Source organism: Protomyctophum parallelum, assembly GCF_964188405.1.
Source record: "Protomyctophum parallelum genome assembly, chromosome: 3".
NCBI lineage: Eukaryota > Metazoa > Chordata > Actinopteri > Myctophiformes > Myctophidae > Protomyctophum > Protomyctophum parallelum.
In genome coordinates, this window is record NC_139698.1 from 7,807,022 (window position 1) to 7,820,638 (window position 13,617).

The 13,617-nt window shown below is 44.1% G+C and overlaps 2 protein-coding genes across 5 annotated transcripts in view; one reads left to right on the top strand and one right to left on the bottom strand.

Moving 5' to 3' along the window:
• Nucleotides 1-13,617, bottom strand: part of s100w (S100 calcium binding protein W) — a 270,184-nt gene that overhangs the window by 172,177 nt on the left and 84,390 nt on the right. The gene's annotated exons all lie outside the window — the stretch shown is intronic.
• Nucleotides 1,329-10,036, top strand: LOC310856370 (uncharacterized protein). 4 transcript variants are annotated; one of them, XR_014569078.1, is made up of 8 exons: nt 1,329-1,433; nt 5,937-6,505; nt 6,902-7,057; nt 7,360-7,435; nt 8,102-8,180; nt 8,434-8,644; nt 9,200-9,756; nt 9,808-10,036. XR_014569078.1 is itself a non-coding variant. In XM_083761751.1 (7 exons), the coding sequence occupies exons 1-7, from the start codon at nt 1,406-1,408 to the stop codon at nt 9,464-9,466; spliced, it is 1,386 nt and encodes a 461-aa protein (XP_083617877.1). In that variant the 5' UTR covers nt 1,329-1,405; the 3' UTR covers nt 9,467-10,036. The 4 variants fall into 4 exon arrangements, 3 of the variants coding, with proteins under 3 accessions (XP_083617877.1, XP_083617879.1, XP_083617878.1); XM_083761751.1 differs by having other exon boundaries at nt 9,200-10,036; XM_083761753.1 differs by having other exon boundaries at nt 6,905-7,057; nt 9,200-10,036.

Consider the following 13,617-nt stretch of genomic DNA (forward strand, 5'->3'; position numbering starts at 1 on the left):
ACAGACAAACATTTAACATTTAACAAAGGCAATACTTACAATTGTTTACAAACACTAACTCAAAATAAAACATAGTAAAATAAAATATAAAATAAGAAATAAAAAACATAGGAGAAATAAATAAAAACATAGCAAAAGATCACTTTCAACACATTATACATTTGAATTATTCTTTTCCCATGGTTAGGCTACTGCAGTATGATTTACATAAGGTGTTCTTTTAACTTGATTTTAAAGATGAATTAGAATACGTGAATGTAATCTATTCTCAACAGTAAGCCATGATAGATTTCTGTGCATTTCTGCAATGTGTGTCCTGTTGGAACACTGGAGAGCTAATCTGGCAGCTTTGTTTTGAGCTATTTTGTCTGTTTTCGTAGTCCAAATGACTGGGCAATACTCAAGATGTGATAACACTAGAGCTTGAATTACTGCTTTCCTAGTGTTTAGTGTTATGTAGCAGTAGCTATGTCTCGCCCCGTCCCTCGATCCCCACCCCCAATACAAACGGAGTAACGGACTGCAAAAATAACCTTAATAATAGAGAAAATATATCATAAATTAATATTGAAACCAGATATTAATACTGAAACCAGATATAATCATTAAGGAAAGTTTATAGGCCTACTATGTATTGTGTACTTAGTAAACTCTTCATTTCCATTTTATATGCAGCTGTTGCAATCTTTTTTTAATAATGTGGGGTGGGGTGGGGACCCCCCCCCCCCCCCCCCCAAAATAATTTGGCGACCCCCCCCGAGGGGTCGTGACCCACGGGTTGAGAACCCCTGTCCTAGGCTATGAATGGGGGTCATGAGTGAGTGACACAGTTTTTCACACGCATGCAGTTACACGCGACTCTACTTTCTTCACTCTTCAGTTTCACTGTAGCCCTGTAGCTGTGCGTGCACGCGCGCGCGTGCGCTTACTCCTCCCACAGTCCGCCACCCCCCCCTGACTCACAACAACACGCTAGCGACATGTGAGTGGGCGTGGCGATCGCGTGTGGCTCCCAATGTGCGTCCAATCGGCGGCCGGCCTGACTGCCGACTGGCTGCGCCGCGCGGCCAATCCGGCCCCGTTTCAGCCGGCCGCTTTCAGGGCTCTGGCCAATGAGACGGCGCGAGCGGCACGCACTGACGCGCCGAATGCGGCGACACGTGTATCACCATGCGCACATGTAGTATTGAGAGAGGGGGGGCCGGGGGGGGGTTAGCCAATGAGCGCACTATACGCGCGCGTGTGCGAGTGAGTGTGTAGGGGATGTGCGTGCCGTGCGGCGTGCACGGTGCGTGTTAGCCGGCTCTCCACTGCTTTCTGGGGAGGGTTGAACGGCACAATACTGAGAATAGCGGCTAGACGGACTGGACTGTCTGCTATACCTTACAGTCTATACTGCAGATAGATGCCCTGGATGCTTCTTTACCATACAGGTAATGACCTTATTGTCTCATTGTTGTGTTTGATGTCTTTATACTGTGCAAGGCAAGCTGCCACGTAAAGATATATTATATATATACAGTAAAATACAGCAGCAACATGCCCCCGCTGCCCTAGAGCTGCAGTGGTGCCGCTGTGTTTTATCTGTTTGATTCTGTGCATGCAGGATAGAGAGACTGCGTTTCTTTAAATGTATATAGGCTATGTTTGCTCATGCCAATAAAGCCCGTTTGAATTGAAAATTGAATTGAAATTTGCGAGAGAGAGAGAGAGAGAGAGAGAGAGAGAGAGAGAGAGAGAGAGAGAGAGAGAGAGAGAGAGAGAGAGAGAGAGAGAGCACTGAATGCGTATTGCTTAGAACTGTTGAGATGATGATGATGATGGTTATTTACTATAGTCTACTATTATATTATTTGCTATTGCTAATACAGGCCGATTTTTATTTTATAGGCTATAGTCCTATAGGCTATACAATTAACTTTAGTTTGTTAATGCGAAACGAATCACGTGATAATAAATAAATAAAATGTCTATATAAAGCCAGCTGTTTCTAAATTAAAATCGGTTTGGGGGAAAACGTGAGTTTTAGCGTCAGTTGTTGATGTTGTTTGTGTTAGTGTTTAAGTGGTGTTGGACGGTGTACACATGAAGTAGGAGCCCATTCGCAAGTGTGTTAGTGTGTGTGGGCGTGCCGCGTGTGGTTTGTGTGTGTATGTGAGTCAGTGAGAGAGAGAGAGAGAGAGAGAGAGAGAGAGAGAGAGAGAGGAGAGAGAGAGAGAGAGAGAGAGGGGGGGGGGGGGGGATTCAGGTCAGTGTGCTGACTGAAGAACGAGCATTGTGTGGGTTTCAATATTCAAGTTAATTTGTTTCCAGTGAGTGATTCCTGGTTTAGGTACCTGATTGATTGGTTGATTGGTTGATTGGTTGATTGGTTGATGATAATACATATAGCCTAATACTAATAATGAACAAAATAAACAATGAAGAATGATAATAATAATATCATGATAGTTCAAAATACATAATAAGGATAGAAATAGCACTTTTGAGGATGTGTGTGTGTGTGTGTGTGTGTGTGTGTGTGTGTGTGTGTGTGTGTGTGAAGTAGGCTATAAGGAATGCTGTGTTGTGTTTAATGCAAGAACCATGCAGTTCTCATGCAGCCTCCAAGACCATAGGAGAGGTTTAGAGGAGAGGAGAGGCATGATACATACTGCCAGAAAGGAAGCGTGTGTGTGTGTGTGTGTGTGTGTGTGTGTGTGTGTGTGTGTGTGTGTGTGTGTGTGTGTGTGTGTGTGTGTGTGTGAGAGAGAGAGAGAGCGCCTGCCTTTTTCTGATTCCACTGCTGTGCTGCACTGAGCACCATTTCCCCCCACCTCTCTCTCTCTCTCTCTCTCTCTCTCTCTCTCTCTCTCTCTCTCTCTCTCTCTCTCTCTCTCCTCTCTCTCTCTCTCTCTCTCAGACATTGTGCACCCACCCCATTCCAGGCTAGTCTATAGCCGGTTAAACTAGGACACTGGGTGTGCGTGCGCAACTGCTGTGCACACACACACACACACACACACACACACACACACACACACACACACACACACACACACACACACACACACACACACACACACACACACACACACTGGGGCTTTATTTCCACTGTTACTACTACCAGTGGGTTCTCAAGGACCCCTGGTTGTGATATGCAGTTACAGGTCCATTTAAGGTCCATTCGGCCCCCCGGTTGGTCCCTGGACCGCATGGTGAGAAACTGTGTATATACTGTTGCAATTGTTGTTACGTGATACATTATTATCATGTTGCTATCTTATTCATATTCCAGTGTAACAGGGAAATGCCCTTAAATGATACACTATTATCATGTTGCTATCTTATTCATATTCCAGTGTAACAGGGAAATGCCCTTAAATGGTATATTTTCCCTGTTACATTCTAGATGTTGTTGTTTGTATTTTTATTTGTTATAGGCTATTATTATTATTATTATGGCCATTCAAATCAATACACCGATCAATCAACCAATACACCAAGTACTGAGTATTGATGCTGCTTGTTGCACACCTATAAGCTCTATTTCCTCTCTCTCTCTCTCTCTCTCTCTCTCTCTCTCTCTCTCTCTCTCTCAGTCTCAATATCTCTCTCCCTCTCTCTCAATCTCGCTCTTCCTGCATCACGACAACCTGGTTTAACCTCCTAGTATCATAGCAACACCTCCAATGTATTTACAGCACGACCCAGTATAACCTATACAGTAGCATTACAGTACCACAACCCAATATGACCTACATGTATACAGTAGCACGACCCAATATGACCTATAGCATCACAGCCACACGACCCGATTTCACCTCTGATGTCCTCTGACGACCCAATATAACCTATACAGTAGCATCACAGCCACACGACCCAATATGCAGTGGCGTGCACAGATAGACACTAGGGGGTGCTAGAGCACCCCCTGCCCTTTTTGGCAATTTTGCTTATAAAAAAAAACAAAAAACAAAAAAAGTTTAATTATTTTTTCAAATCTTGTTAAAAAAACGCTTCTTCTATATTATTTAGGCCCCCACAATCTAAAGCTATGTTTCTATGTCAGTGGTTCTTCGATAAAAAAATAAATAGCAGACCTACAAGCTCGTAGCGCGCCACTCGGTGGCACGCTACGAGCTTGTAGATCTGCTATTTTTAAATAGCTAAAGCACCAAAATGGGTTCCCGGCCCAAAATGCGCTGCACAGTCAAGGTGCCCTTTTTTTCCACTCGAGCACCTGCCCCTCTAAATGTCTGTGCACGCCACTGCCAATATGACCTACGTATAGCATCACAGCCACACGACCCGATTTCACCTCTGATGTCCTCTGACGACCCAATATAACCTACAGCATCACAGCCACACCACCCAATATGACCTATAAATCAGGGGTGGGCAACTTTGACGACGGAGAGGGCCACTATATTTCCACACTCACTCCCTATAGGGCCATATATTACTGTCGTAGCAAAAATAGCCGATCTACAAGCTATCTACAAAGTTTGCTATATTCGAATTGAAATCTTGAATCTTTGCTATTTTTTAATTGGAATCCTGAAAATTTGTATGTAATTTCAAATGCCTTTAAAGGTATATTCAGTGATTTCACTCAAAAAACCTTAGGTTTCGTTTTTGGCTGGGACCTAAGCCTTTCGTCCAATCAGGATAGAGAGTCAAAAACGAAACCTAAGGTTTTTTGACCCCCAGGGGTTAACTGGGGACAGGGAGGAACTCCATATATGGTCAGCACACTCTATAGTAGAGAGGATTATCACAACAAAAGAAATAAGTGATATTTGAATTAAGTGAAATCACTGAATATACCTTTAATTATACTTGTGTTGAAGCAATGAGCTACTAATTTAGACGGAAGTAATACAAGCGGGTCATGTTTGCATTGTGTTGTGGAATAGTAACAGCTGAAACCAATACTATATCAGTATTCTGACATTAACCTGAGGGCCACATTAAGTGAAGGTGGGGGCCGCATGTGGCCCATATCATCACAGCCACACGACCTGATTTCACCTCAGATGTCTTTACCATGCACACGGCCCAAATCCACCTCCTGCTAACATACTGCAACAACATGACCCGGTATGACCTGCTAGTCATCATAACAACATTTCCTCTCAGCAGTTCCAACACATCCATCCCCCTGTTTCTCATTCCTAGTGTCATTACAACTTCACCCAATTTAACCTCCTCTATAGCATAGCCAGTCGACCTCAGCTGAACCAATCCTGGCACTTGTATCATTACAATTTAACAACTTCACCCAATTTAACCTCCTCTATAGCATATAGAGAGTCGACCTCAGCTGAACCTTCTGGCAAACGCGACCCAAATTACCCGCCCAGTAGTAGACAATAGCAGCATGCATGTCCTGACATAACCTCGGCAGTACTCTCTCTGGTCTCCATTTCCCCAACGGAAGAAATTGTCTGCATGACGGATTGGACTGTTGATTATAACTTAATTTATATTTAAAGGTTCTTAGTCAGAAATGTAAACAGTCCAAGGCACATGTCATGGCTAAAAGGATAACACAAAAAAGTCCTGGGAGTGGGGACTTGTTTCTATTGTGGTCCTATCTGTCTATTAATGCACCAAGTCTCTGTATGTGTGTGTGTGTGTGTGTGTGTGTGTGTGTGTGTGTGTGTGTGTGTGTGTGTGTGTGTGTGTGTGTGTGTGTGTGTGTGTGTGTGTGTGTGTGTGTGTGTGTGTGTGTAGAGTCCGTCGGATAGCCGGTTGTCCAGAACGGGTACAAAAGCCTCTGCCCGGGGTCCGGAAAAAATTGATTGGTAGTGATTGGTAGTGACTGTTAGTGATTGATTATACGTGATTGATAGTGATTAGACGTGATTATTAGTGATAGATGTGAACAGTATAACAGACAGTGATTGATTGATTGATTGATTGATTGATTGATTGGTTATTGATCTCCTCAGCAGCCATGATGCAGACCCAGAGCAGCGCTTCCTCCCCGGCGTCCTCCGACGACCTGAGCTCCGACGACAACTACCTGTTGGCCAGCAGCAGCGACTCTGACGAGTCCGACGTCTTCCTGCCCGCCGCGTCTTCCTCCGCCTCCAACTCCTCCACTTCCTCCTCCATCATCATAGGAGGAGGAGGAGCCAGCGGCGCAGGGGGCGGGTCTGCGGTGGTGGACAGAGGAGGCGGCGGGCGGGCGAGCTGGCGGGCGTACGGCGTCAAGGAGGAGGAAGTCAACGAAGGCGCCTCGGACCGCTCGTACGGCTCGCAGGGCAGCGGCAACACCTCGGCTCACCACCGAGGCCAGCAGAGCAGTACCTCGGCTCACCACAGGGGCCAGCAGAGCAGTACCTCGGCTCACCACAGGGGACAGCAGAGCAGTACCTCGGCTCACCACAGGGGACAGCAGAGCAGTACCTCTGCTCACCACAGGGGCCAGCAGAGCAGTACCTCTGCTCACCACAGGGGACAGCAGAGCAGCGGTGGCTGCAGTACCTCGGTCCTCCACAGGGGCCAGCAGACCAAGGTTAGAGAACAGTTCTGGATTTTTCATTGTACTTTTGTTTTAGTTAGCGTTGATTATTATGTTTTACCAATTCAGCTAGTTTTAGTTTAGTTTTTTATTAAGTTTCATGTTAGTTTTATAGCTTTTTTCTTACTTCGGGGTATTTGTCAGGTGTATTAAAAACTTCACAAAAGACACCATTTAAAAAATATTCAGTTACTGTTGGACAATCAATCAAAACTAAGGGCATTTTTTTTTAATTTCAGTTTTTAATTAGTTTTGTAAACACACAATACAGTTTCAGTTAGTTATCCTTTTTTTCTGTTATTTTTCTTTAGTTCGGTTAACGCAAATGCTTTTTCAAGTTTTAGTTTTAGTTATTCCGTTAGTTTTAACAAGCCTATAATATCCTTTCAGCAGAACAGCGCCGGCTGCAGCACCTCCGGCCACCACAGGGGGCAGCAGAGCAGCGCCAGCTGCAGTACCTCCGGCCACCACAGGGGGCAGCAGAAGAAAGACACGGCGGCTACCCACAACACGAAGACCCACGGAGACTTACTGTTCTCCCAGAAGGTATATATACAAATAAATGTACTTACTATAGCGACACACTGTGGTGTAAAGCAAAACACACTAACCGCTTCAGCCCTATTATATATTTCGGTGGCTGGCCGCTGTCTTTCTCTGAGTGAGGCAGCGGATGAACAGATACAACAAAACATCTGATATGGACACGAGAGGCTTAACGTGATACTAGTGTTAACCTTTCTCTCTCTCTCTCTTTCTCTCTCTCTCTGTCTCTCTCTCTCTCTCTCTCTCTCTCTGTCTCTCTCTCTGTCTCTCTCTCTCTCTCTCTCTCTCTCTCTGTCTCGCAGTGTGCTGAGTTGCAGGGTTTCATTCGGCCGTTGCTGGACCTGCTGAAGGGCATCAAGAGAGGACGGTTTGACCGCGGTGAGCATCAAACCTTCATAAACGTACAAGAATTTAATTTAGGAATGTAGAGACGCAGACGCTCTGTATCCAGAGCCACTTACACTGAGCAAGAACCAGGAACCCAATCTGGGAACCCATTGACAAGAAAGAGGAAAAACAGCGCTCTCTGCTGTTTGCCTCTGGGGCGGTGCCCCAATAGGATGTGGATTCATTCACACTAACAACGTACACACGTTCTGAATGCATTCAGACCTGCTGGAATCAAACCAGCTCGGAAACTGTTCTTGAGAGAACCTAGCATTACAAACAATATAATATAAAATAATAATAATCATCTGTACATTGAAGACAGACAGACAGACAGACAGACAGACAGACAGACAGACAGACAGACAGACAGACAGACAGACAGACAGACAGACGATATGTTTATGATATTATGTTAACGTGATATGAGTACAGTACATGGTGTCCATGCTGCGGTACAGTGGTGTGTATTGACCCAGTCTATTGATCCTGTCTGCATGCAGAAAGGCACGCACACACGCACACACACACACACACACACACACACACGTGCGTGCGTGCGTGTGCACGTGCATACTGTATGTGTGTAGCAGTATTTATAAGCTGTTACTGTTTGTACTGCAGATAGGTGCTGACTCTGTGCTTTGTGATTGACAGGTCTGAGCAGCCTCCAGCAGACGGTGGCCATGGACCGAATCCAGAGGATAATTGGGGTCTTACAGCGACCCAACAGTGGGTAAGAACTGAACCCACCCATCAATCAATCAATCAATCAATCTGTGTGGTAACCGGAACGCTCACCCCAGAACACACTCACCCCCATTTTTTTATAGGTTCAGGAATACATCTTTCAGAGGTCGCCGGATTTGACCCAGCGTGTTTTTGGGGGCGAGCGTTCATGTATTCAATCAGTCTACTATGAGTCTCTGGTGGATTTGGCTTTTTCTCATAACTCTCTGTCTCTCTCCCTCCCTCCCTCCCTCCTGCAGAGAGAAGTATCTCACCACCATCCTGAAGGTGGAGACCATGCTGAAGCACTGGTTTCCCCAGGTTCCCACCAACTCCGTGCCCTCGGCGTCGCTGGCGTCCTCCTCCTCCTCGCCGGACCTGTCGCTGCTGTGCGGCAGCCCGGCGGCCCCGACTGGCCCGGCCGCCACCCCTCCCCTCAAAGAACGGGACCAGCGCCACATCCCCGTCAAGGTGAGAAGAACGTCGCGGGTGTGATATACTAGTGCACACATAGACATCAATTTTAGGCATTTAGCGGATGCTCTTAACCCATTCTGACCTGAGATCAGATTCATACGAGGTTTCCACTGGACACACACTGGTCTGATTAACCCATTCTGACCTGAGATCAGATTTAAAAAAATGTCAGTCGTTCTAAAAATAGCAGACCTACAAGCTCGTAGCGCCCCACTCGGTGGCGCGCTATGAGCTTGTAGATCTGCTATTTTTCAATAGCTAAAGCATAAAATGATGCGAACACCAAAATGGGTTCCCGTTCAGAATGGGTTAATCCAGAGCGATTTACAGTATGCAACGCAAGGTAATACATCAAATGCGTAGAAATAGTAATCTATAATCACACTGTACGTAAACCAAGAACCTATGACCTGGCATCTGTCTACATAACATGCACATCTGAAGGCCATAGTTTAGCCTTTGCGGAATGGTACGCCGGCAAGGTCGCCGAGGCTAGCGATTAAACGACAAATCTGACGCGAAGGTTTGTGGTGTGTTTGTTTTTGGCAGAAACGCAGGCTGAGCTGGACGGAAACGGACGCGCCTTCCCCCGCCTCCTCCCCGGTTCCCGCCAAGCAACTTCGCCGCTGCGGAAAGGAGCAGGAGGGTGACAAGGAGAGGGCAGAGGAGAAGGAGGACGAGGTGCTGCTGGTGGTAGAGGAGACACAGGAGAAGAGAGAGACTCTGTCGTCGGAAACAGATGGACAGACAGACCGGACAGAGGTCAGGAGTATAAAGGAGGAGAGGAGCGAGGAGAGGACAGTGGTCCATGTATAGGCCTGTCCAGGAGGCTCAGAACCCAAGCCTAGAGAGGCCTGCGAACGGCCCTGACGCGCTGCAAGCGCTGGACGACACTCGCGCGATCACTGGGGGGGGGTCAATTGGACACGCACGCCACAAGCTGTTGACGCTGTCTTACTATGTAGCCCCTGCGCGCGCGGCGCTCAAGGGGTCCTTTGGCGGGGGTTCCAGGTAAATGACAGGAACCAAATGGACCCTTACAATGCTTACCAAATCAGGTGTCCTTGAAGTTAAGTTTGGGAACCACTCATTTCTACCACTACGATGTCATCGTAAGACCACATTAAAAAATGAAACGGACAAAAAAAGAAAGAAAGGTACTGTAATGTTAATCATGGTCACCATTATATTCCATAAACACAAAGTATTTGCACAGTGACTTCTGGAGCTGAGAGGTCGACGAGAAAACACTTGAAGCCAAGAGACGCTGTTTACACAAATCTATCGAGTTATCCCATTCTGACCTGAGATCAGATTCATACAAGGTTTCCGCCGGACACACACTGGTCTGATGAACCCATTCTGACCTGAGATCAGATTCTAAAAATGTCAGTAGCTCTTCGATTTTTCAAAAATAGCAGACCTACAAGCTCGTATCGCGCCACTCGGTGGCGCGATATGAGCTTGTAGATCTGCTATTTTTAAATAGCTAAAGCATGACGTGATGCTGACACCAAAATGGGTGCCCGTTCAGAATGGGTTAACTGAATGATATGATGAACAGATGAGAAATGTGTGTTGGGGAAAGAAATATGAATATTATTTGAAATGTGTTTTTTTCTGGGAACATTGTACTGTAGCTGCAACGTTGTTTTGTTTTGTATGACGTAAAGGAAATACGCCTCCACGAAACCAGGGCTGGTTTTGCATTTAACGTCCCCATGTTTGATAATATATCACAATTTAACCATTTAATTGAACATATTATGTTAACTATATTAATCTTGGTGTCCCTATATTTTGGGGCAGAGTTGTCAAATTATTTTTCCAAAAAGAAATCATCTCTTTTTTTTTTCTTTTTTTTTTCTTTTCCATCTGGCTTTCGGAATGACATCACTTTAAACAAACATTACATAAACCAATATGGTGCGTTCACACACACACCATTTGGAGCAGCTACATGCATCATTGCGTCTTTGCATCGCTGGTCACTGATGATGATGTCACTCTGCAGACCAAGAACAAACGGTGACTCAACAAAGACATTCTGAACTTAACGCAACGGGGAAGCAGTTTGGAGGAAAATAAATACGTTTTAATGTACATGTGTGACAAATGTGGCACAAACCAACAATACACTCGCGTGTGCAAACGCACACACACACACACACACACACACACGAGCAGCATTCTGTTCAAGGACACTGCGGGACAGGACAGCACAGGACATGAACTGGATTCAAACCTGTGAGCTGGTGTTAACAGGAGGACAGTGTACAGCAGTGTCCAAACTGACTTCAAAGATCTGTAAAAAGGAAAAATGGACTCATTACAGGACTCTCTGTGTCTGCGACATGCCAACATCAGAACCCCCTGAACGCCAACAGGCGATCTGACGGACGAGATGGGATAATTTATTCATGTAAAAATCATAATTTATTACTGTTTGTATTTATTTGAACTGGCAGCTTGATGATCACCGCTGTGCACTGTGGATGATATGTGAGTGACGGCTGTTTCATAGACATGGATATTTTGACGTTATAGGCAGCGTGGGGGGGAACCTTGAAGCAGAAAGGAAGAGGATCACACTGCTTGTGCCTTCAGTACCAAACAGAAAGTACGTCCTCCTCCTGCTGCTCTGAAATGCATTCAGTTCTGATTGTATTTTGTACACGTATTACAGCATGTTTTATAGCAAAAAAACAAACAAAAACAAGAGGACAAAAAAAAGACGTGTTTCAAAATATGCCAAACATCAAATTGTGTTCTGACTGAGTGGCCAAACATGATGTCGTTCTCCTTGGATATTTTGAAACATTGTTATTCTGCCGGTGGTTTTGTAGCTCCGATCGGAACCTCTCCCTCCACTATAGCTCTGAGGCAGTTTGTCTGTAAAACAACTGCCCTTTCCAGACCATTGAATGCATCATAAGTGAAAACAGTTGCACATTTTTTGAATAATGTGTATGTGTATATAATATATCATTGCTTCTGAGGGGTCCCTGGAACAACATATTTTCACATGCGGGTCGCCGGTGTTAACCATGAAAAAGGTTGAGAAGCACTGATACAGAAACATATAGGTTTTTCAGAAAACATCGTTTAACATACTTTTAGAAGACATTTTGTAGATTCCAGAATAGTAATGAAATCTGTGAAGCATCCGAGAGCAGGGACCCTTATATGCTGTTTGGATACGATGTGAGGGGAAAACATTAAAAATAAAGAAACAATGCGGAAAGTCAATTGGGAGCTGCTATGGAGGGAGAGGTTCCAAGCAGGGCTGGAGGCTTACTTTAGATGTGTCTGTGGACACCGTTAAGAGTCTACGGGTTCTTTAATACAACCTCAATGCCTCAGAACCATTGGTTCATCATATTCCTGTAAACATTGTTTTTTACACCTGTTTTATTTGATATATTTTACACGTTGTGCTTGTTTTATAATTATGTTTAGACACGTTTCTTTTCTTTTGTATTATTCCTTAATTCACTTGTCTTCTGCTGAACAGAGGAAGAGTTTTGATCCGCACTCGACTTCTGAAAAAATATTACTTGAAGAATATACACACACACAGGGAGTAACGAATACGTGCATATATTAATGAACCACTTTGAACCTGGGAAAAGAAGAAATAATTAAAAATGTTCAAAAGAATTAAGCGGTGGTGGAAGAAGTGCTCAAATTTCTTACTTAAAATGAGCACTTTTTTTCGCCCATTTTCAACCATATCTTCGTATAATTCGTCCTCGCTAATGCTCATTTTAGTCTGGGTAACCATATGGGTAACCTATGACTTTTGAGAAGGTATACACTTCTGGTGCTAGAATATAATGTGACGGCATTGCAGCGATGGTAGCTTTCTGTGTGTTTATCACTCCATTCATAACCTCATATAGCAAAACACACTTTTTCGAAAATTATAGATAGAACCGAATGAGGCATTCCACTTCAAACTTGGTATTGACCCTCTCTCTCTCTGGAAAATGGTGGGCAGACAATATGTTTTTCTGAAGAAATTGTACAATTATAGCAACTCCAGAAATGTCATCTATTACTGGCAGTGGTAACCTATTGGCTATGCTATACTTTACACAAGGTGTACTTCTGTTTTCATGAAAGATATTGAGTCAGTCCACACCTGCAGTGTAACTAGTCGCAACTTGCAACCAGTTTTAAGACATTGCAGCGGTCTGGACTGACCAGTTGCAGACCGGTGCCTTTTGGGGAAATGGTTGCAAGAATTGCGGTTGTAACTAGTTCCGTTGTGAATCATTGCCGTGGACTGGCCTTAACCTAAAGATGTACCATGTTTACATACATGTGTACACCCGGCAGAGGTGGGATCTCTATCGGGTCTCTGCTCTACATGTAAAGTGTCTTGGGGACGACTCGTGATTTTGACACTTTGATAAAAATGTAATTGTATTATACAGATGTATTATGAAATTCTTAGTGTGGCTGTAATATATAAGACTATTTTTGAACATATGTTGAGACATTTCGACGATTTTCAAAAAGTTTCCAAAAAGGTCAAAATTGTGTAAGAGGGAAAACATGACTTAATAAATAACAGTTTGAACTTTTTTTTGAAAATCTTTCAACGATTCTTCAAACAAAGATTCTCCAAATTTTCTAAACAAAACAAAAAAATATATAATATAATTTAAGCTCACAAGGCGTTATTCCCCAAAAATAGGGCTTAAGTGGTAAAAAGCGGTTCTCTCTTTCGGTATACAGTGCAGTATATATGTATATTTCACGAGAATATGTTTTTGTATTATTATTCTTTTGCACGAACATCATGTGCTGCTATGGTAGTGTGATTGAGATCTACTGTACATAAACTTTGATATAATACTCATGTTTGTTTTGGGTTTTTTTATAAACGTATATTGTTGGATTATGGTGATTGGACGTATTATTTGCTATGTTATTAAAGCTGCAATGGGAGACTTATATGA

Excerpts from the sequence above, each read along its gene's own strand:
- LOC310856370 (XM_083761751.1), top strand. The coding sequence starts at position 1,406 with ATGCCCTGGATGCTTCTTTACCATACAG. Across the intron at positions 1,434-5,936 it reads GATGCTTCTTTACCATACAG|CAGCCATGATGCAGACCCAG; the intron begins GTAATGACCTTA and ends TGATCTCCTCAG. Across the intron at positions 7,058-7,359 it reads ACTTACTGTTCTCCCAGAAG|TGTGCTGAGTTGCAGGGTTT; the intron begins GTATATATACAA and ends TCTGTCTCGCAG.